The sequence below is a fragment of the Dermacentor albipictus genome, chromosome 8 (genome assembly GCF_038994185.2).
Source record: "Dermacentor albipictus isolate Rhodes 1998 colony chromosome 8, USDA_Dalb.pri_finalv2, whole genome shotgun sequence".
In the NCBI taxonomy this organism is placed as follows: Eukaryota; Metazoa; Arthropoda; class Arachnida; order Ixodida; family Ixodidae; genus Dermacentor; species Dermacentor albipictus.
In genome coordinates, this window is record NC_091828.1 from 17,047,524 (window position 1) to 17,068,699 (window position 21,176).

At 44.9% G+C, this 21,176-nt stretch overlaps 1 protein-coding gene across 1 annotated transcript in view; it reads left to right on the forward strand.

Annotated features, from left to right (window-relative positions):
* Positions 1-21,176, forward strand: part of LOC139048634 (28 kDa heat- and acid-stable phosphoprotein-like) — a 66,601-nt gene that overhangs the window by 34,421 nt on the left and 11,004 nt on the right. The window contains exon 5 of the mRNA XM_070523085.1: positions 15,913-16,064. Within this exon, the coding sequence (XP_070379186.1) occupies positions 15,913-16,064 (152 nt within the window). The remainder of the gene's footprint in view (positions 1-15,912; positions 16,065-21,176) is intronic.

Consider the following 21,176-nt stretch of genomic DNA (forward strand, 5'->3'; position numbering starts at 1 on the left):
AGCGCTTCGTTATGTACAGTCCGGCGTATATGTTAAAGAAGTTACCCCGCAAAAGATAGAGGAACTTAAGTCTAGCAACTCTTCGCCGCTCTAACAGTTGGGGTAATTTAAGTTCTGACAACGTCCCCGAGACTGAACCGGTGGACTTATATCTAGACAGAATAAATCTAGCCGCCCTTTTTAGTACTTTTCCAATCCTTGCTATCTGGTTTTTTGTGTAGGGGTCCCACACGATACAGCCATATTCCAAAGTTGGTCTTACAAGTGTCAAATAGGCGGTCAGTTTCGCTGTCGTAGTTGCCTGCCCTAGTTTCCGGCGTAAAGTCCACATTTTTCTCTCGGCTGCACTACATAAGCTATGAATGTGCCTATCCCAATTTAAATTTTCACTCACTTATCATTATGCCTAGATACTTGAAGTAGCTTACTTTCTGTAATTTGTGTCCTTCAATTTCGTATTCAAATGGAAGAATATCTTTTATTTTGTTTGTTATTCTTATAAATGCTATGATTTATTTTCATTTTCCATTTTGAGCACCAGTCATGGATACTACTTAATGCCGAGCTTAAGGTACTTTGATCTTCTTTGGATGTTATATGTGAGTAAAGCACGCAATCGTCTGCGAATAACTGAACCTTAACACCTGAGGAAACTGTCTCTGCAATATCGTTAATATAACACAGAAATAAAACGGGACCGAGCATAGAGCCCTGGGGAACACCTGATGAAACACTCAGAATGCCGGATTTCGCGTTGTTGATTTCCACATACTGCGTTCTATTATTAAGATACGAGTTAATCCAAGCGACAATAGTACTATTAATTCCAAAATTCTTTAGTTTCCTTATAAGTTCTATGTGTGGAACCCGAACGAATGCTTTCGACATATCAAGACAAATTGCATCTACCTGATGTTTATCGTTGATTGCTTTTGCTAACTCGTGGATTGTTTCTGCGAGCTGGGTGATTGTTGACAATTTTCGTCTAAAAGCCGTGTTGATTAGGATTAAGCACATTTTGGCCCTCAAGGTAATCAAAAAAACTTGCTGATATTATATGTTCTAGTATTTTGCAGCATGCTAAGGTGATTGAAATCAGCCTGTAGTTTTCAACACAATGTTTGTTTCCGGTTTTGTGGACAGGTATAACTTTCGCTCTTAACCAGTCGGTGGGCAATTTTCGCTTATCCAGGGACAAGCTGAAAATAATGTTTAAGTATTTAGACACCCATTCTGCATAACATTTTAAAAACTCATTTGGGATGTTGTCAGGGCCAACAAACTTTTTTGTGTCAATGTTTAGCAAAAGCAATAATATTCCTTGCTCAGATATAGTGATATCCGGCATGCCTTCCTGTTCGTGGATGCTTTCTGCGCAGAGGTCTGCGCTTTGAACTTCAGGAGGCACGAATACAGAGTGGAAGAACTCGTTACATTTCTCAGCAATTTCTGTGGGATCGGTTATGATGTGGCCTCCGAAATCTAGGTACTGAATATTGTCTTTCGTCGGAGCAATATGACACCAGAAACGTTGTGGTGAACATTTCATAAAAGAAGGTAAGGTCTCGGAAAAATATTTTTCTTATGCTGAAATTAAATTGCGCTTAAGCAGAGATGATACTTGTGAAATGTGATGTTGTTTTCTTAAGTTGTTTCTTTTCATGCGTTTCAATTTGCATTTTAACTGAATTATTTCCCCATTAACCCATGGGTTACGCTCTCTGACTGTTTTTTCCCGTTCAGGCACAAATTTTTCTACACAATACTTGATTATTCTTTTAAATTCCGTCCACAACATATCAACATCATCCGATCCGTCGAAAGAGTACAGCTGCTTTTCTAAGTACTCTAAAATGCTGACATTGTCAGCCTTGTTGAAATCTCTAATGAGAATTTGTTTCATTTTCTTATTTTTACATGGTAGACCATTTTTTACGCAAAGTATAACAAGTTTGGGGTCTGAAAGTCCTTCTTCAATATTCACCTCATATTCATGTATTTTCTCATTTACGAACACCAAGTCTAGCAATGTTTCTCTCGTGGGTCCACTTCTAGTTATCTCCTTCCCAACTTGCGTTAAGTTTTGATTAAATGCCATGTCCAACAGGGTGTCACAGTTTGTAACATCGGAAGAACCACTTTCGAGACTGTGCCATTGTATACCCGGAAGATTAAAGTCTCCCGCAATTATCAAGCGCTCGCTGGCAAGTACATTACAGCACAGGTAGTCTTAGATTGATTTCAAAAATGTAGGAGGGGCATTTGGGGGTCTATATACTGCTCCAAGTACGCAGAAAATTCCATTGAGTTTAAGCTTTCACCGATTACTTTCGGTTTCAGGACACTCTTTCAATTGTACGACGTCAATTCCTTCTTTAAAGATGATAGCCACACCACCGCCCCGCATGTCACGATCTTTGCGGATGATCCCATAACCAGGGGGAACTATTTCAGAATTAGCAATTTCGGCGCGCAACCAAGTCTCCGTGACAACGACAACATGATGATTGCGCTGCATCAGAAGGTGCTCAAGCTCAACTGTTTTATTTGCCAGGCTTCGCTCATTTACATTGATCAGGATAAAATTATCTGTATCTGCTTTGTAACGTCAAGCAGACTCGTCTTCACTCGCATGCTGCCGGTCAAGTTTCACTCTGCACCCTCTCTCATTGTCCCATGCAAAAAATGCCTCGTTGTCAATAAAAGCCCTATCGTGCACGAGCCGTACCTCTACCCCTCTTTCCCTTTCAATTTTTGTGCTCACCCACAAGTTTCTATGTTTTTGCGACGTTGCTTGTGAGTAATCATTCGATACAGAAATTTTTGTTCCCTTTAGCTTCTTGCAATTCTTTAGTACTGCCATCTTTTTGTTGTAGTCAAAAAATTTCAATTTCAAAAATAGCCAATTGTTTTTCTTACTAAGTCTATGGATTCTTTCTACAGAGCTAACCTTCACATCGAGTCGCTTTTCGAAAACATCACACAGAACTTTTTGTTTTAGTTCATCTGAAGTCTCGCTCGCGTTTCCCGTGATTCTAAATACGACTGAATTGTTTCGGCGTTGTCGGTCCTCCAAGTCAATAATTTTTTGTTGCTGCTGCTGAATTGTTAATTTCATCTCCTGCGCCATTTTTTGAAGTGCTGTTCTACTTTCCTGCAAGTTCATTAGGGTATTGCGCAGCTCCTTGATTCCTAGTTTGACAGTACATAGTTCCTCCTGAAACGTAGATTGGCTTGCCTTAATTTGGCTCACATCTTTTATGAGATCTTTCTGGCCTTTCAATAATTCTTTAAGCATTTCCTCGACGGGATTTGGCCCAGGGTTACACTCCACGTCACCGGACAGCATTTCAGGCTTCATTCATTTTGTCCTGCCGTGCCCACGGGTGAGTTCGTCGCTGACTGGGCTTATAAGGGCTGCACGCTCCGTTGTCACTGCTGCGGTTCCTCGTCCATGCGCATGCGTTGAGCCACCCCAGGCAGCGGGGTGGCTCAACGACTTCCTGCTCTTGACTTCAACTAAGGCTATAGCTGCTTTGGCCCTTCTACGCCGCTGCTGCGGCGTAATAGAGGGCACCAGCCTATTGCTTGTGGATCATTTAGACTATGTTGAGGACTCCGTGTTTAAGCACACTGCTGCCAATAAAGCAGGCTACACTGCTGCAGTACTTTCAGCCAAATAAATACATAAATACTTTATGGGAAGCTTCAAGTGAGTCTTACTGCGCCACGATTGGGGCAGTTGTTTGGAGCACACTTGGGCCAAGCTGACTTCGTGCTCCGAACAACGATCACAGATTCCGCCTTTGGTTCATTGAATGATTTGCGGAAGTTTTTGACGCCCTTGTTTATGGGTCTTATATATCGAATTTTGCCTATATTGAACTATTTCGCAATCACCACGCTGCTGGATATGTCGATGTTCGACGGTACGCACATTATTACACAACGAACATTTATTTGAAATGCAGTGGAACCCTGTTCATACGTTTTTCACCGGACTGAGGGAAAAAAATGTAACAGCCGTGAAAACGCAACAGTGAGGAAAGCTCCGAAAATGAATGAAAAAAGTGCAGCTTCAACTATAGACAATTTATTTCCACAGAGTGCGCTTAGAACTTTAAAAAGTCTAGAATGGTGGCTTGCCGTTTCTTTCGCTCGCTATAGCTGGAAGGCCGTTTCGCTCAATAGCCTGGAAGGCCGTATTGCTGTCAGCGTCGCTGTGAGGTGCAGCGTACCTGCGGAGGAGGAGCCGCAACGGCTTCTCCAAAGCTAGGATTTGGCAACTCCCCGGCATCATGCGGTTCGTGCTCCTCGTCGTCGCCACGGCAATGGCAACGGACGAAGGAATATCCGTGGGAAATTTTGCCCTCTTTGGCGTAATCATGCTAACATGCTAACGATTGTTCAGTACTGCTGCGCAGCGCGCGCCTCCGAGCAGCCCGGTTGCGCGCAGCGTGGAGTGGTTTCACGAGAAATGTAAACAAGAGAGGAGAGCTGGCCCGATAGGCGGAGCAACGGCATGAGCAACGCCAACTTCCGGCTTCCCTTCACAAAGAGTGACGTCAGGGCCTCTCCTGAGTTTCCTTCCTCCGTGAGTCGACCCGTCCAACAAACCATGCGGCGGCCGTAATCACAGTGATGATAGTGAGAGCATTTTTCACGAATGGCCACCTAGTGGCGGCCTCTTGAACTGGCGTGCAGCTTCTTGCAGCCAGTTCCATAGCCAAGCCCGACCAAGCCCGGTCAAAACTTGTCAAAAGTAAAAATGGCGGTTGGAGCGCGTTGCCTACTTTAGCCCAGGCGGGTTCGGGTTGCGACGCATCATGCGGGAACGTTTTCACAGCTACTACGTAACAGCAGGGTTCCTTATACATTGGATCCTATGGAAGCTATGCCGGGACCGGATGAAAACGACGTAGCAGCCGGGAAAACGCAGCAGTGAGGAACGTGACAGTGGGCTTCTACTGTATAGTCGATCCGGGATATATCAAACCTAAAGGGGATGGTGAAATAGTTCGATATACAGTCGACAACTGATACTTCGGACTCCACGGAGAATGTAAACAAGTCCGAGCTATTGAATGTCCAAAAAACACGAATGTATCTAAAGAATATAATTTTATTTACATTTTAAGGCTCTTGTGCAAGAAAAAAAGTGGTAGATTCGCTGCTGCATGCATTTCCGTTTACGTGCAAACAAGTACGCCTGTATTTCTGCTAGTTTTATGCTGTCACTGTACGCTGATGCAAGGAATGCAAAGGCTAGAGTCCGCATGGAAAGGCTCCAGAGCACACAGAACATCATCATCATGCGAGTTAGAGTCATTTTTTGATTATCGGAGAACTTGCTCAATTATTTTGTCATCGTTCAGATTGGCACACAACACCGCGCTGTCGACATCTGCAAAGTCTTCAAATGTAACAGCGGCAGAAATCAGCAAGCCGCAGCCTAGCAGGTCATCAATTATTTCTTTGAACATGTTGTGTTATGCAGCAGATTCTGGCTCTTCAATTGGGGAGTCATTCAGACTGCGACTCCACACTTATTCCGATTCGGGCTGTGAAAGCACCATTGGTGCCATTTGACGCGGCCTGTTGATAAGTTCACGAGAAAGACTTCTTGGAGCCAGCAGAACGCTATCTGGACCATGAACTAAACAAACAAGCACAGAACAGCGAAACACTGTCCGAAAGGCAAAGTCAACAAACAGAATGACAAGAGCAGGCCATGTGTGGGGTTGCCGGAACGGGATGTGATGATTGCGATCACTGTGGAAGAAGAGAGGTGTTTCGACGGTGCACCCGCGCTGGGGCGAGAGAGTGGCCACTTTGTGGGACCGGAAACATCTGCCAACTTTCTCTTCTGGCCCACAGGCCAGAAGAGAAAGTTGGCAGATGTTTTTATAGAGTATTAACTCGTTTACAGATGACGCCAAAGCCAGGAACAGGGTTAATAGCATTAGAGGGCGGCAAACATATTCACTCCCTTTGGTAAATACCTACACAGGGCGATACAGTGCAAGATCAGGCAGACTCACTTGGGGAGTACTTTGAGAGTGTGTCAAGTTCAAACCATTATTCGCAATCCTTTCTGAAACATAAAGAAATAAAGGAATGTGAGCCACTCGTAAGAAAATGTTGACAGAATGAACCGTACAACTGTCCTTTTAGTATTGCCGAGTTAAGAGCTGCCTTGAGCGCATGCAAGAGCTCTGCACCGGGATCTGACAGAATCATGTATGAAAGGATCAAATACTTGCACAATGACACCCAAGTTACACTACTCACAATTTTCAGCACCATTTGGGCTGCAGGATACTTTCCAACTGCATGGAAAGAAGCCATTGTGGTCCCTGTTTTGAAACAAGGCAAAGATCCTTCCTCAGTGGCAAGTTACCACCCAATAGTCCTCACAAGTTGCCTTTGTAGGGTATTTGAAAAAATGATTAATCGGCGACTCATTCATTTCCTTGAACTGAGCAAAATGCTTCAGGGAAGGACGCTCCACAACTGGTCATCTTGTACCTATTGAAGGAAATATCCGGGACGCATTTATACATAAACAGTTATTCTTACCTATATTTCTCGATATGGAAAAGGCGTATGAGAATGTGGCGATACGGGATCTTGCGAGACTTATCCAGCCAGCCATTTTTTATTCCATTTATGTAGATAACATACAGATAGGTTTCAAATCCTGCAACCTTACAGTATGTGAGAGGCAAGTACAAGAGGGCTTGAACAAAGTGTCCAAATGGGCAGACAAAAACGAATGTAAAGTGAACCCCAACAAGAGTTCTTGCGTGCTTTTTATGAGAAACAGTGGGCTCATTGCAGATCCCAGTATCGAAATGTATGGTCAGCAAATACCTGTGAACAAAGAACACAAGTTCTTAGGCATCATACTTGATTCTAAACTAACTTTTATTCCACACATAAAGTATCTCAAGGTCAAATGCTTAAGAACAATGAACTTACTGAAAGTTTTATCCCACACAACATGAGGCAGCGACAGGAAATGTTTAATGAATCTTTACAAGAGCCTCATTCGATCACGGTTGGAGTACGGTGCCGTGATCTATCATTCTGCCGCGCCAAGCACGCTAAAGATGCTAGATCTGGTCCACCATCTAGGAATCCAACTGGCCACTGGCGCTTTCGGAACAAGTCCCCTTGAAAGTTTGTGTGTAGAATCAAATTAGTGGTCACTCCATCTGCAGAGAACATACATCAGCAAAACATATTTTCTGAAAGTTCACACTAATCCTCAACATCCATGTCTTAACACCGTTAACGATATGACATATGCTACACTCTTTCGTAATCGTTCCGCTGTAAGACAGCCCTTTTCACTTCGTGTGAGGGAGCTTAGTGTTGAAATAGATGTTCCACTCCTCAAACATTGTTTAATGCCTCCAGCTAAGCTGCTACCAACTTGGGAGTGGCAGTTGATACAATGTGATATCCTTCCTACAAGTTACAAAGCACGCCCCAGATATCGAAATCCAAATGCATTTCCTGGAGCTCTAGTACAAGCACTCCTGCACGGAGTTCTACACAGACGCATCGAAGTCACGCGAGGGGGTGTCCTATGCAGCCGTCGGTCCATCCTTCTCGAAATCTGATGTACTGCATCCGGAAACAAGCATCTTTACAGCTGAGGCCTACGCACTTTTGTCGGCTGTGCAGCATATAAAGAAAACAAAACTCCAAAAATCAGTTTAGTGTTGTGAAGGCCTTGATGTAAGCACAAAAATCCAGTAATTAATTAACTCTATTCCGTCCTGTGTAAAGCATATATATATCTAACCAACATGGGATTATATGCTGGGTGCCTGAACATAGGGGCATTGAGGGTAACGTTCTAGCAGACCATATGGCCACATCAATTTCATTGCATGCAGTTAATCCTACTGCTTCAGTCCCTGTCACAGACCTGAAGCCTTTCTCAAGAAGGAAACTACAAAACCACTGGCAACGCATGTGGGACGAAGAAATAAATTGCAAACTGCACTTGATAAAGCCACAGTTAGGTTCTTGCCCCTCCGTAACAAAATCACGGCGAACAGATGTCCTATTCTGTTGTATCAGATTAAGACACACATTTGGCACGCATAACTTTTTACTCACTGGAAATGATCCTCCAACCTGTGGTAGATGCGGGGAGAGGCTGACCATCCTCCACGTCCTCCTGGATTGTCAAAAAGCCAAAGCGGAGAGAAAGAAACATTTTTCCCTAGCATACAGGCAGCACATACGCCTTCATCCTGTAATGTTACTCGGCCCAGAACCGCTCTTTGACACCAACGCAGTCCTAGGCTTCCTGAAAAATGTTGTATTACAGTGGAATCTTGACGATACGAATCTCATGGGGTCACGAAAAATATTCGTATTAGCCGAAATTCGTATCATCGGAACAATTAAAACTAGCTAAATTGAAGAGTCGGAGGTGAACTCACTCAGGCATGCGTACGTAAAAAGCATTTATTTCTTGAAAAAAAGTCTCTAATGTCCTTCTGCTTCTTTTTCTTTGTCAGGTCACTTAGCAGACTTTGTCCAAATCCATAAAAACACGCGTGCACGTGTCGTCGCTGATTTCATCCGCGGCCATAGTACGCCTCAGAACTTAGAGTGCGTGCAGCGTTTCAGCCGCCGGTGGTGGTCCTTCGCCGTCGCCCACGTCTAACAAAGAACGCGGCCCAAAGCACAGCAGCTACTCCGTCCGACGGCACGCGAAAAAGGAGGAAAAGCACAAAAGCAACAAAAGCGCCACCACTTCAAACTCTTCACGGCCTCCGCGCTGTCCGGCGCCGTGTCCGTGACTGCATGTTGTTCTCTTTCGCGGCCGTCCGTGCGCTGGAATCATGCCAACTGTGGCCTCTCCTCCGCGCAGCAGCGCAACCTCCTCTCTTCCTTAGCAACCGGCGCGCCGGGGGGGGGGGGGGGGCGCAGCTGTGCATAGCAACCGTGACATCGCGCAGTAGCGGCAGAACGAGCGCGCTTCAGGGGTGGCAGTTGCACTGCCGCTCCTTCGCCAGACGTCTCGTTGCAGTCGAGTGGGTGTGGCGCATGGCTCCGAAGCAGCCCAGTGATTGCGCGCCAAGCGGTTCGGTGAAGCGGTAGCGGACGCCAGATTCCCTCAACACCAAACGCCAGAAGAACAAAGAGCGAATGCGCATGCGACGACTGAACATGTCACCAGATGCGAAAGCAAGGGAGGCAGAACGGAAACGCCAACAGCGACTGATTAGATCTCCGGGTATCAGAAGCAGAGATGCAGAATGAAAGCGGCAGCAGCGACAGGTGATATCGCCGAACACCAAAGCCAGGGAAGCGGAGCGCAGACAGCAGCAGCGTCTGGCTTTCGCCAAGCACACTTTAGAATTTCCAAAGTGTCTTCGGTAATTTTCGTATCAACCGATGTGGGTCAAAAATTGATTCGCAACAACCGTTTTCTAGCACGTTGCAAAGTAATGGGGCTCGGCCGAGACCACAGAAAAATTCGTATCATCCAGGAATTCGTATTAGCCGTGATCGTATCATCAAGATTCCACTGTACATGTTATTAGCCCCACACACTCGTAACATCTCCTCTCTTTAGAGGATGCCGCTGTGATGGCTGTTTCATATAGCACATGCCTCTAGGCCCTTGTGTTTCAAGGGCTCTGGCGAGGCAGCAGTGCTCCAGGTAATTTCGCCATGTAACATATTTTCTATATGGCGTCATTCTTTCACAATGGATTTTATTACACATAGAACACATCATTTGTCATTGACATAATCTTATACCAGATAGATTTTACTAACTCTAGAGCGATTACTTTTAAGGCCCCTTTACAGCCACACCACATCAACCTCATAGAACTACATTGCATAGAACTACATTGCAAACTCATCACCATGGACCTGGCACTCTTTGGCCATACTTGGCCCTTGCGCCAATAAACACTATACATTCATTCATTCATTCATTCATTCAAATAGGCGTAGTGCGTGTGGTGCCACACATACAATTGCTCAAAAAAACGAGAGTGCCGCTGTCGTAGCACCCGACATCACACTGATGCACACACTACGCTGTTTATGTAAAGTGTCTTAAATTAAAAACTTGTTTTACCATGGTAGCGTATGTTTATGCTGTACGCATCTTTTTCCTTGAGGTGTGCCTTGAAAGCAAGTGACATGCTTTGCAGCTTCTGAAATCGGCATGTGGCAGTCACGTGCTTATCTTGAAGGCCATATCATTGTCATGGTTGGATTGGAGCGGGGTGCGCACTGTGGGGCGCCCAGTTTTGTTCGCGCTTCTGTGCCTTGGTACTTCGCATGCCTTCTCTTTTTACCATGACCAGGTTCGAAGCATTAGTTATATCAGTACAGTGATTTTAAAAGTGTTCGTTATATCTGGAAGCAGTTCAATAGGCGGGGTTCGAAAATCGTAAATGCACTGAAATGTCATTTTAACCAATAGATTGTTTTATTTTCAATCATTATACGTGGGTTATATATCAAATGGGGTAGAACACGGGTGTTCGATGTTCGTGTATGTCACTATACTTTTGCACAGGATTTTCAAGAGGATTTTGCTTCTATTCAATAAAGACAAATGTTTCAACATATCCTAGTTTGATGTATCCAGGAGTGACTGAAATAATCTGTGATTTTTTTTTTTTGATGCATGCAGCACAAATGATTCTAGATAATCCACATTCTTATGGACTGCTTCAATCGCGGTGACCATTTTTCCTAGATATAGGTGGAGTTTCTGTAAGGCACCAACCCATCTGCACTCATCACGGACTCGTCACTGCTGTATTTATGCACGTATAATGCACAACAAAAGGGGAAAAAAAATTAACAGTAAAGTCAAGGTGCGAGTGATATGCAAATTTTGCCTTGAAGCATGGGATGCAAGTTTCGTCTTTGGGTGCAACTTGTCCCCTGTCCCTGTCACCTGTCTGTTTTACAGCATGTGGTGCATAGTGCCATTGGTAGAAGGCTCCGCACTTTTAGTAGGCGATAATCCAAATGCGCTGCCTTTCCCTGCTGCAGGCGATGCAATGTGGGCATCATGTTTATTTTCGGCAGCATCTGGCATCACCACCATCTCGATATCGCTTCGGTTTCCCGTTGCCCTCTTAAAACACCATGCAATAGAAAAACAGCAGAACATGTCTCGGGCCACTTGAGCACAACCAGCTTGACGCACGTCGGCGTCTCGGGCCACAACGATCCACTCGACGCATTGCATTACGTAGGTGTCAACAATGGTCGAGTCTTGACGAAGTTATTTAGTTATTTCGGATCATACGTTTTCCCGGTTAGTAAATTTTTTCTTGTGTTTTTTCCAGAACATATGAACAAGGTTCTAGTGCACTTCTAACCAATGAAGCTATCACCATGAACATTCTTACATCGGATGGCGGCAACGGAAGCGATGACGTGGTAGGGCAGGCTGCCTCAATGTTCATATCGCACAAGGCCTCGTGAATTATTCAGTCCCTCCGGAGCTTTGTCTTTGCGAGGGACCTTCTGCTGCTCTACGTGAAGCGTTTGGATGCCTTGGAAAAGGATGTCGGCAACCTTTGCATAAAGCAAGCAAGGCTGACGAACATGGGGTTTTCTCGTGCAAGCCAGTGAGAACTGCATGGCAAGATGCTTGTGACAATCTCGTCCCCCAGCATTTCTTCTGGATTTCTTAAGCTGAGAGGCTGCTGTGGCAACCTTGTCACAGCAACCTCAATGGAGCTTGCATCTCGCTTGCCACATGTGACCCCGCTTTGCAGTTATAGCAGTGCCATTCTTGAACACCAGCAACCACTGCTTGTTACACGCGATCAGAGTGCGCAGGAAGCAGAGTTGAATAGTTCAACGAGTTAACAGAATTATCAGTCGGATGGAGGAAGGTGGCAGAGGTCTCCCCACCACTATAGGTTTCTCACAGCAGTTCTGTCATCCTCCATTTTCATTTTTTTCATGCAACCTGGTTATAATAATTATGAGTTATAACAATGGAATTTTCCTGACACTTGAATATTGCTACAAGTCGGTTCGACTGTGTTCTGTTGGTAATCCTCATGCGAGGGCTGCTCCATCTATGCTATCATCCTCTCTTGTGTGAATGCTAGCCGTGAAGTGATCATATTCATGTCACGTGTCACATGACTGATTCAATCACAACGGATGTAATTGAATCACATCTTGCGCTGAAGATTGGCAGTGTGTGGAGGGGGGGAGGTTAAAGCCACTGGACAAAGATGCGACATGAATGAGTCGTGCATTCATGAACAGACTTTCTCAATAATTTTTAGTGTTTTATATAGTTATTTCCGTAGATTACATGCATGGATTTTTCAAATTCTCTTTTGTCCAGGTTGTTGCTATTGGGAGTGCGGGCTATTTACGGTGACAGTTTATACACATAAGAATTGTATCTTCAGGTGCTATTGCAGCATTCTCATAGTCCGTGAAATTGTTGTCAGTGCAGTCATTGCCATTAGTCATCGTGTCCAGAAGACTCTCAAACATGTCACTTGTGGTCAGCTTTGCTGGCGTCCATGTAACCTCATTCCAGAACTCACTCGAATGCCCTCCACCGCCTGTAAAGTGTTTTGTGGCTAGCCATCTGCTTTCATTAAGCCTGCCTTCCCCCAGCAGTTTTGGATGGTGGCATCTGACAAGCATCTCCACTGCCTGTCAGATGTTGATGCCAGCCAAGTGCTGCATGCACAGGTTTATGAGGAGCCAGTGAACAAGGCACTTTCAGAAGTGCAACTTCATGCTCCTTGTTATGCCGCTCTCCTGTAGCTGAAGTAGAGATAGCAGTTCAGTGGCAGGTGGTAGGTAGTTTTAATGCCACTTTTACTACGCGTATGTTGTTATGAAATGTTGTGCTGGCATTCAGCACTGAGGTGAAGTGACGTATGTTAACGCATGATGCCCTATGTAAGACAGTAACTAGGAATGTGTTTAATTTTACAGTTTTGTCAAATTGTATGACAATGTTGTGTTTAATATGATGGTTTTGTGAAAGTGTACGACCACATGAACAAAATGTGTGTGCGTCTGCTGTTGTCTTTGCCAGTATGAGGGCAAAGGACTCCCTCAAGTCATTCTTGAGTGTCTATTCCCTTCGCCTCCCATCACATGTGTATGTGATAAACCAATAAAGAATCGATCAGTCAATCAATCAATCAATCAGGTAGTCCAGATGAACATTTGTAAACTGTATGTTGAATTGTGCGCCGAGCAATTGTCGGCAATCATTGGGATGTACCCCTTTCCCCCACTTCATCTTTTCATATACCGTGAGCAGCCACTCGGCAAACAGCTCTAGAGTCATCCAGTCATGCTGGGCTGGTTAGTCTGATACTCACAGCAGTAACATAATGCTTTCTTTTTTTTTCTTCTTTCTTTCCCCCTTTTCCTTTTCCTTTGATTCATTGCATACATACAATATTGTTGGGACCTATAGCCTTGGTGGATAGTTTGGGGTCCAATAACACAACAGACATAAGAAAAACAGTGTACTTATTGTACAAGACAACTTAAACGCAAATTATTAACCCTTTTAGGGTTGATGGCATAAATATATGGTGCCGTCTGTACGTTCAAAAAGTGCGCCAATTTCCTAACTTTTTCTTTTGTGTCATGTGCTGCCACTATGTGGGAATACAGGGAATTTTTTTCGCACTCCTCCGTCTCTCGGTTTTTGTTGCATGGTTTGTTTTGGCACAAGCTTGTGCGCGCGCGGGCGGATGGCGGTTTCGGTTTTTTGCGCTTGCGAAACTGATGGCTATGTAGTTACTAACCGCTCAGAGGGCAACCGCTTGTTTCTCGATCGTTTAGTGCTCGCAGGGGTGCACATAGAAAGGATGCCACCATGCATGCGTTTCCGTTTCTTTTCGGGTTTTTTAAGACTCGCGAAAACTAGTCGCCCTAGCTGGTTGGCGATAAGGTTAAGATTAACGGAAGTTTGTCCCACGTGTTGCTTGTTTGACGGGCACACAACCAAACAGTTTCCTTGAGTGCGCGCACCTACACAGTTCGATTACGCTATGGACGTACGTATTAGTGTAAGAGCACGAACATTTGAGACTTGCGAAATATTCTCGTGTGCGGATTTTCAAAGCCTTAAACTATGTGCATAAAGTGCATCAAATTTTAATTCTGGTAAGTTTATTTCCTTTTTTATTGTTGTTATTCATGAATGAAGAGTGCATATATACCAACGGAAAAAAATTTTTCTCACTTTACGGTCACCCTAGAAAAATTACAATAAACATTTTTCAAAATAAGTCCCTAAGAAGAATTGGAATCTGCAGCAAAAAAATCGACCCTGGGCGGTCACATATGGCGAAAAAAATCGACCCTTAAAGGGTTAAAGCATTTTTACAGTGAAAATATAGGATAAACAAAAGACTATGTTATGACAACAGGGGATACAAATAGAAAGACCCTGTCAGCACTCGTGAAATAAGTTTTTTAAAGCATTGTACGAAGTTTTGCCTAGTCTTTACTTTGTATGGGAGTGTGTTCCATATTATAGCATATTATTGTCCGCAAGACACGACTCGACCCTTTCTCTGAAATATTCTTCCCTCCCCGTGGCTGCTTCTGCTTCATCTGCTGCCCTGCCCTTGCCAGACACAGTCTGTGAGGTTATTTCATTCCACCGACAGTGGAGCCAACCAGCACACACCTTGGATGTCGGTGATGTTCAGAGCTGCAGCAAACTGCCACGCCATCTCTCCAGCATTAGGTCTGGCACTGGCACGTTCTGGGCTATCAATTCTCAAACCAAGTCTTCCTGAATTCCAGAAGTGACATTCTGGAAGTGTGAAGCCACAGTCATTTTGCCTATGGAGCAAACTGTGATTCTCACTAATGTTTCATTATCTCTCCTTATTCTTTACAATTGTAGTGATCATTGACCATGCCACCCCATGTTCCTTGGCCATGACAGCTCCCCCCTTGTATTTTGTGAAGAATGTTGACCTTCTCGCTCACAGAAAACTACGTCAGCTTCTTTGCTGAATGAACAGATAAAAGCGTGGTAATATGAACGCTGGCAAACACTGCACCTCAGACAGAATAACAATAAAACTAGAAGGAGACGTCTGTTGTTTGACTTTTGTGCAAGCAGCACCACCTGATAAGCTGACAGCACATAAACAACTGAGAAAGCAAGCGCGCGAAACCTGATGTGTCGTCACCTCCGCAGCAGAAAATAAAAAGATCCCCCTTCCATCTTTTCCTCCACCTGTGCACCATCCCACGTTTTCCGAGCCCATGCTCCCCGCCTACCTGGAGCAATTTAAAAGATGTCCTCTTTGTGTCCCATGTCGTCTGCTAGCCTACCGGTCCGCCTGGAATCTAAGAATTCCCAGATTTCTAAATATGAATTGGTGGTACTGAGGCATTGTTAACGTGACAGAGAAATTAAATAACAATTATTATTCTGAAAGGTTTGGTATTCTAAAGTTCACAATACTGAAATACCTTTACATTAAAACTACAAGCAGTCAGCGCGGGATTTATGAAAAGTTTGTTAATGTGACGTTCATAGTAACTAGGTTTTAATAAGTGGAGTAACACATTCTTGTGAACAGCGCCCATAGTGCGCTGCTTAGGCTCTCGACCATATTAAAATATATCGCATATTGAAAACTAAAGGTACGCAAATGCACATTTTGAATAAACCCGACGTACAGAAGTTGTGGTTCTAACAAATGAAGTTCTTATTCTGCAGGAAAATTTGCACATAAAAAATAAATGCACTATGAAATGCACCGAATGAGACTTTTATGACGGGCCAAGTTTCGTAGCTCCCGCAGTGTTGTCTGCTAAGCATGCAACTGGAGCCTAGTACCACAATGGCTCATTGTGAGCCGCTGCTATGACACACTGCAGGGAGGAACTGGAGAAACAGCGTGCGAAGCAGCACTATCAGAAGATGCATGCAGCTGGCAAGACGGAAGAGGCCCGTGCTGACCTTGCACGCCTCGCCCTCATCCGCAAGCAGCGCGAGGAGCAGGCACGGAAAAAGGAAGAGGAGATTAAAGGTGAGGGATGTGGGTCGCTTGTCTCTAGGGAGGATAGCGATGTTACAGCATGGGTTTGTACGCCAACTTTGTTATATGCACTGTGTTAGTGGTTTTCTGCGGCGCTCTGTAAGCCACAGGTGCACCGACCAATCAGGAGGACATGTTTTTCGGAAGCCTTAGTGGCTGCGACAACATCCAAAAGACCAGAGAGTGAAAAAAAAAAAATGAATGCATGCCTTTTACTGCCACCAAGGGCTCAAATTGCCACAGGTATGTCCAGAACAGTCCCAGAGGCTTGCCAGTACACTTATTAGACATTGGTGTTCATACAGTGATAGGAGACGGCAGGTCAACGCATGTACAGTATATTTAAAGAATGCATGTGGCGTCCCATGACAACGGTCACTTACCACTTTTGGTATTCTTTACCACATAACACCCTATTGCGGCGAAGCTGACGTTCGGGAACCAACATCTAATGCCGATACATTCCATGCTTCGAGGCCATGGGTGAGAGTGACAAAAGGTGCCATTCCTGACAGCAGCGAATTCTTTAAATGAAAAACACCGCACCGAACAACATGGCAACAATGAAAAAGAAAACTTCAGAAAATGGCGCTGATGGCTCAGTGGACTGGTCTACTATGGGGCGAAGAGGGCATAGAAAGAAAGGGGGGGGGGGGGAACAGACGCTCTGTGATGCTGCTGTCGTCCCACCAACTGAAGACCATGGCCATGGGTCCCACATTTTGGTTTCACTGTAGTGGTGCTAGCATCACCACCTTTACCACGCTCTCATGTTGTGGCGGTCAGCATTTGTGTGAATTATATGGCGTGCAGAAGAATTCTGCCAAATAATGAACCTTTAATTGCGTACTCTAATATGCACTTTGGCTGGGATCAAATTGCTTGTTCAAATTATCCAAATTTCTGAATTAATGGTGGTGGAATTAGTGTGCTTTTACTGTACAATGAAAGCAAATGTCGTGAAAATGGTTATGCTGTGATTGAGCACACAAAAGTAAATTAACGTGAATTCTCCTACTTACCCGTATTGTTGTGAATCACTAGTTTACAGCACTTTTGACAGCATCCTAGGTTTTTTAGTTCCATCCTCCACTTTCTAATTTTTTTTATTTTGCATACTGGTGCATTTTCATTGGCACCTATTGGGGCAGCAGGTTAGCCATGAACACTTCTTTGTGACCTCTGAAAGATAATTTATACGTGTGGTTAACATGGCAACAGTAAAGATTTCTTTTGTGTTGGTCGAAATAAGCTTTCAAGATGGAGGTCTTCTATTTTGTGCCCAAGATTTTGCGTATAATTCTGCGATTATTTTTTGCAAGTGAAAAGCTACTTGCTTGAAATAAAACCAACTGTGGATAGATGTCACTGTGCTCACTTACAACCAGCGTTATATAATATTCAGGGCGTCTACCAACCGGGAAAACCGGGAATTCTCAGGGATTTTGAGTAGTCTGGAAAAACTCAGGGAAAACTCAGGGAATTTGTGCCTCTATCAGGGAAAATTAGCTGTAATTTTATTGAAAGGGTCTTAAGTCGGGAGTAATGCTGGCTCGAGTAACGGACAGGAATCGTAATGAATCGTCTTTGTCGCCCTGTCGTCGACTGGAGGAGTTGCCACACACTATCACAGTCAACGACCGACTTTCCAGATTCCTGATAATTTGGATGGCTTCGCGACACCACCACGCACCCCGTGGAGTCAATGTATAAGACTGAAATTTCGGACGCAAGAACTCTTTGCTGTCCAAGTTTCCGGACGTTTTGCCGTGATCGCAGGTCCAAAACGGCATTAATCAAAGCCACCACCGCTGCCATTTTGATTACCTCGCCACCTCGAACCGGCGCTCTCGCATGCAGATCCGCTGGCAGCCATAGCCACCACTGCGGCAACGCTAGGCCTAGCTGCTTCGACATTTGCTATGAAGCTTCTTGCCGTTGGGTGCCGTGTTTTTTATTGAAAGAATGCACTGCTGTCAGCAATGGCTCAGACTCCGCCTTTGTGGTCCTCGCGATTGGCTTAGAAGCTTAGAAAGCATGGTGCATTGCATAATGCCGGTTTTCGAAAGTCAGCTTTGCCGCTGTACAGAAATGTTACTTGGTGAAGCGTACTCAAAAGTATTGCAGTGAAGCATAACAAGCATGGGAAGGGGCTATTGCCACGGGACACAGTATGTATTCCTTAATTATACACGCGTGCACCTAGTATCTCCTGTCACAGTACGATCACCAGTATGCCTAATACATGTACCGACAGGCCTGCCTAGCATTTTCGAATGTTCCTGTGGCTCATTGAACCCTTAAGGGCAATAAATGACGTGCATTTATTTTTTCCAACCACCCGATTTTTCGGACGTTGTCGCAGCCCCTAGGGAGTTCAAAAAATCGGACGGGGACTGTGCAACTGACCAAGGAGATGCTTCAAATGGTCCGTGGGGCAAACGAGTGGCGGAAGGCGGACAAGAACAGAAAGGGCATTGGGGAATGAACGGGAAAGGAAGCATGCAGTTGCCGTTTTGAGCTCAAAAAACAGTGTTAGCTGAAGCTGAAATGCAGGTGTCCCTCATCCAAATCAATATAAACTCTTTAAAGCAGTGAAACACAACACTGAGGCGTCGTGTGCGGGCTGAGAGTATGTCAGGACAGTTGAGGTTGACTTACGAGCTGTTGAGAGAGAATCTCAATTGTGACGAAGTTCGGGCCTCATACCACTGAGCTTGATATCAGCTGATAGAAATAGCTCATAGTCGAAAATATTTGCTTCTGTATGCATCTCCTGTTTATTTGTATTTGAGAATGTCCAACTCGATTTGCAATTTCTTTCAAAGACATTTTATTTCCTGTTCATTTTACTAGCCCCTCCCTTCTATTATTTCTTTTGAATAGTATAAACACTACTCCTTAGTATTCAAATTGCATTTTCATTTTTTCTTTTTAATTTTCCATATGCTTACTAGAGAGTGACAGCATCGGGCAATATGGTTTCAGCCCGTCTTGACATAAAACATAGTTCTGCATCACTTGGGGAATTTTGCAAAGGCACTCAGGGAAAACCTGGAAAACTTGGGGAACTTGGAAATGCCAACTTGGTAGACACCCTGAATATTGCAAGTGCAAGTGATGCGCTTTGTATTGTCTGAGGTCCCTGCGTGCACTAAAGGAACTCAAACAGGCACTTCAACAACATTAATAATAATGATGATGATGATAATAATAATAATTTGGTTAACAGTAACATATAGAGTTTCCAGTAATCAGTAAAAATTGTTTCTGCATAAGTCAACGACTGATTTTATTCAGACATCCCAATAAATCGGACACCCTTGCGGCACTGCCATGTACCGCATAGAGTCAACGTATAAGAACGTTTGAAATTACGGACACAAAAATCCTTCGCCATCTGAGTTTCCAGACTTTTTTCCTATGACTGCAGGTCTGAAAGGGCATTATCGAAGCCTCTGCTGCCACCATGTTGATTGTCTCACCGCCATAGGCGTACGCAAGGTTCTCAATTAGGGGGGAGCCAAGTTCCACCCACAACGTACCCCTCTCCCTCTTCCTGACCCCCTCCCACTGAGGCCCTTACAGTCAGAACGCAGCAGTGCAAAAACCGGGAATGCTTATAAGATGTTTGTTTCAAAGAGATGGAATTGCAACATACACAAAATATTATTGAGCAGCATTTTTTACTTTCTTGTATCACATCGACAGAGGAAGGCAGTCCCTGTGCCGTTGAGGCATCTATGTCACAACGTGCTTCTGAAAGAATTTCATCATCATCATAGAAACTTTCTTATATAGACTGAGGAGTTTGGAGCACACAGGCTCCTGGGCCCCCGCACGACCCCACTGCACTCAAGCGTTTATGTTCCTTTGGTCCATAATGCTGGCATCCCGGTCAGTAGCCACAGTCTGCGCAACCAGGCCTCCGGAGCACAGCAGTGTCTTCCAGTCCTGCCAGGCCTTCAGGTGCTCTAGGCCCCTTGAAGGAGGATTCGCTGGGCAATGAGAAAGGATATGGAGAACAGAAGCGCAAGGTTCAGGATAGAGAGTACAGGCTGAAGTGAGGAAACAGGGGTGAGAGTGACAAAGGGTGAGATGAGAAGGGAAAGTGTGTGTTTATAATTGGCACCATAGAGTTGCTTGTCAATTGCTAAGGGATTTATTTGTGCGGTGGAACATACAGCTGACGCGCCACCTTGGAGGCATGCATCAGCTCGTTCAAAGTGTGTGCGTGCTACTTCGTGAATTTCGGATCAGAGGCTGCAAGAGCCTGGTTTAAAGAACCTTGGGCTAAAAGGTTGGCAGCCTCATTTCCAGGATTCCCGCAGTGCGCAGGCACCCCAATCAGCTCCACATGACAGGGTGGGGGTGCAGTGGCAGAGTGGAGTATGCAAAAAAAAGCAGAGGCGTGGACTCAGTCTCGTGTGAAATTCAGGATTGCAGTTTGGAATCTGATAAAACGTACCATGCTTCTGTATTGACGATGGCTAGGGCAATGACAGCTTCCTCGGCAGCTTTGGGGGAGGTTTCTGGGGGGAGTGTGTGTGTTCCGATGGGAGAAAGAGTGTGATGCACCATGGCAGCGACCGCTTCCTCGCCCAAGCAGGCTACGTCTACCCATACGACGGCATCCGGTTCTGAACCGTAATATCGGTGGAGTGCTCTAGCTCAAGCTCTACGGCGTTTATCGTGGTTGTCGAGGTGCATGTTACGAGGAAGTGGCTTAATGAGTAGTTTGTGGTGTAAAGGTCTTGATAAGGGGCATAATGTCGGATCGTTGGCTGGTATCCAGATTCCAAGGGAATGCAGGATGTGCCAGCCAGTGTCCGTTTCTGCGAGACGAAGGTATTGTGCTTGGAATTTCTCACTACAAGTTCCCCGGTTGTGTTGCGAAGGCCTAGTCGTAAGAGTCAGTCGGTAGGTGTACATATGGGAAGGTAGGAAGCGACTTTGTATGCCCGACAAATGAGAGCATCCGTGCCGTCAGTTTCACAGCGAGAAAGCTGGACGGTGGAGTAGAGCACACGGCTGAGTACAAAGGCGTGAACAAGTTGGCATAGATCACTATCCCTCATGTCTTTGTGGTGGCCCGAGACCCGG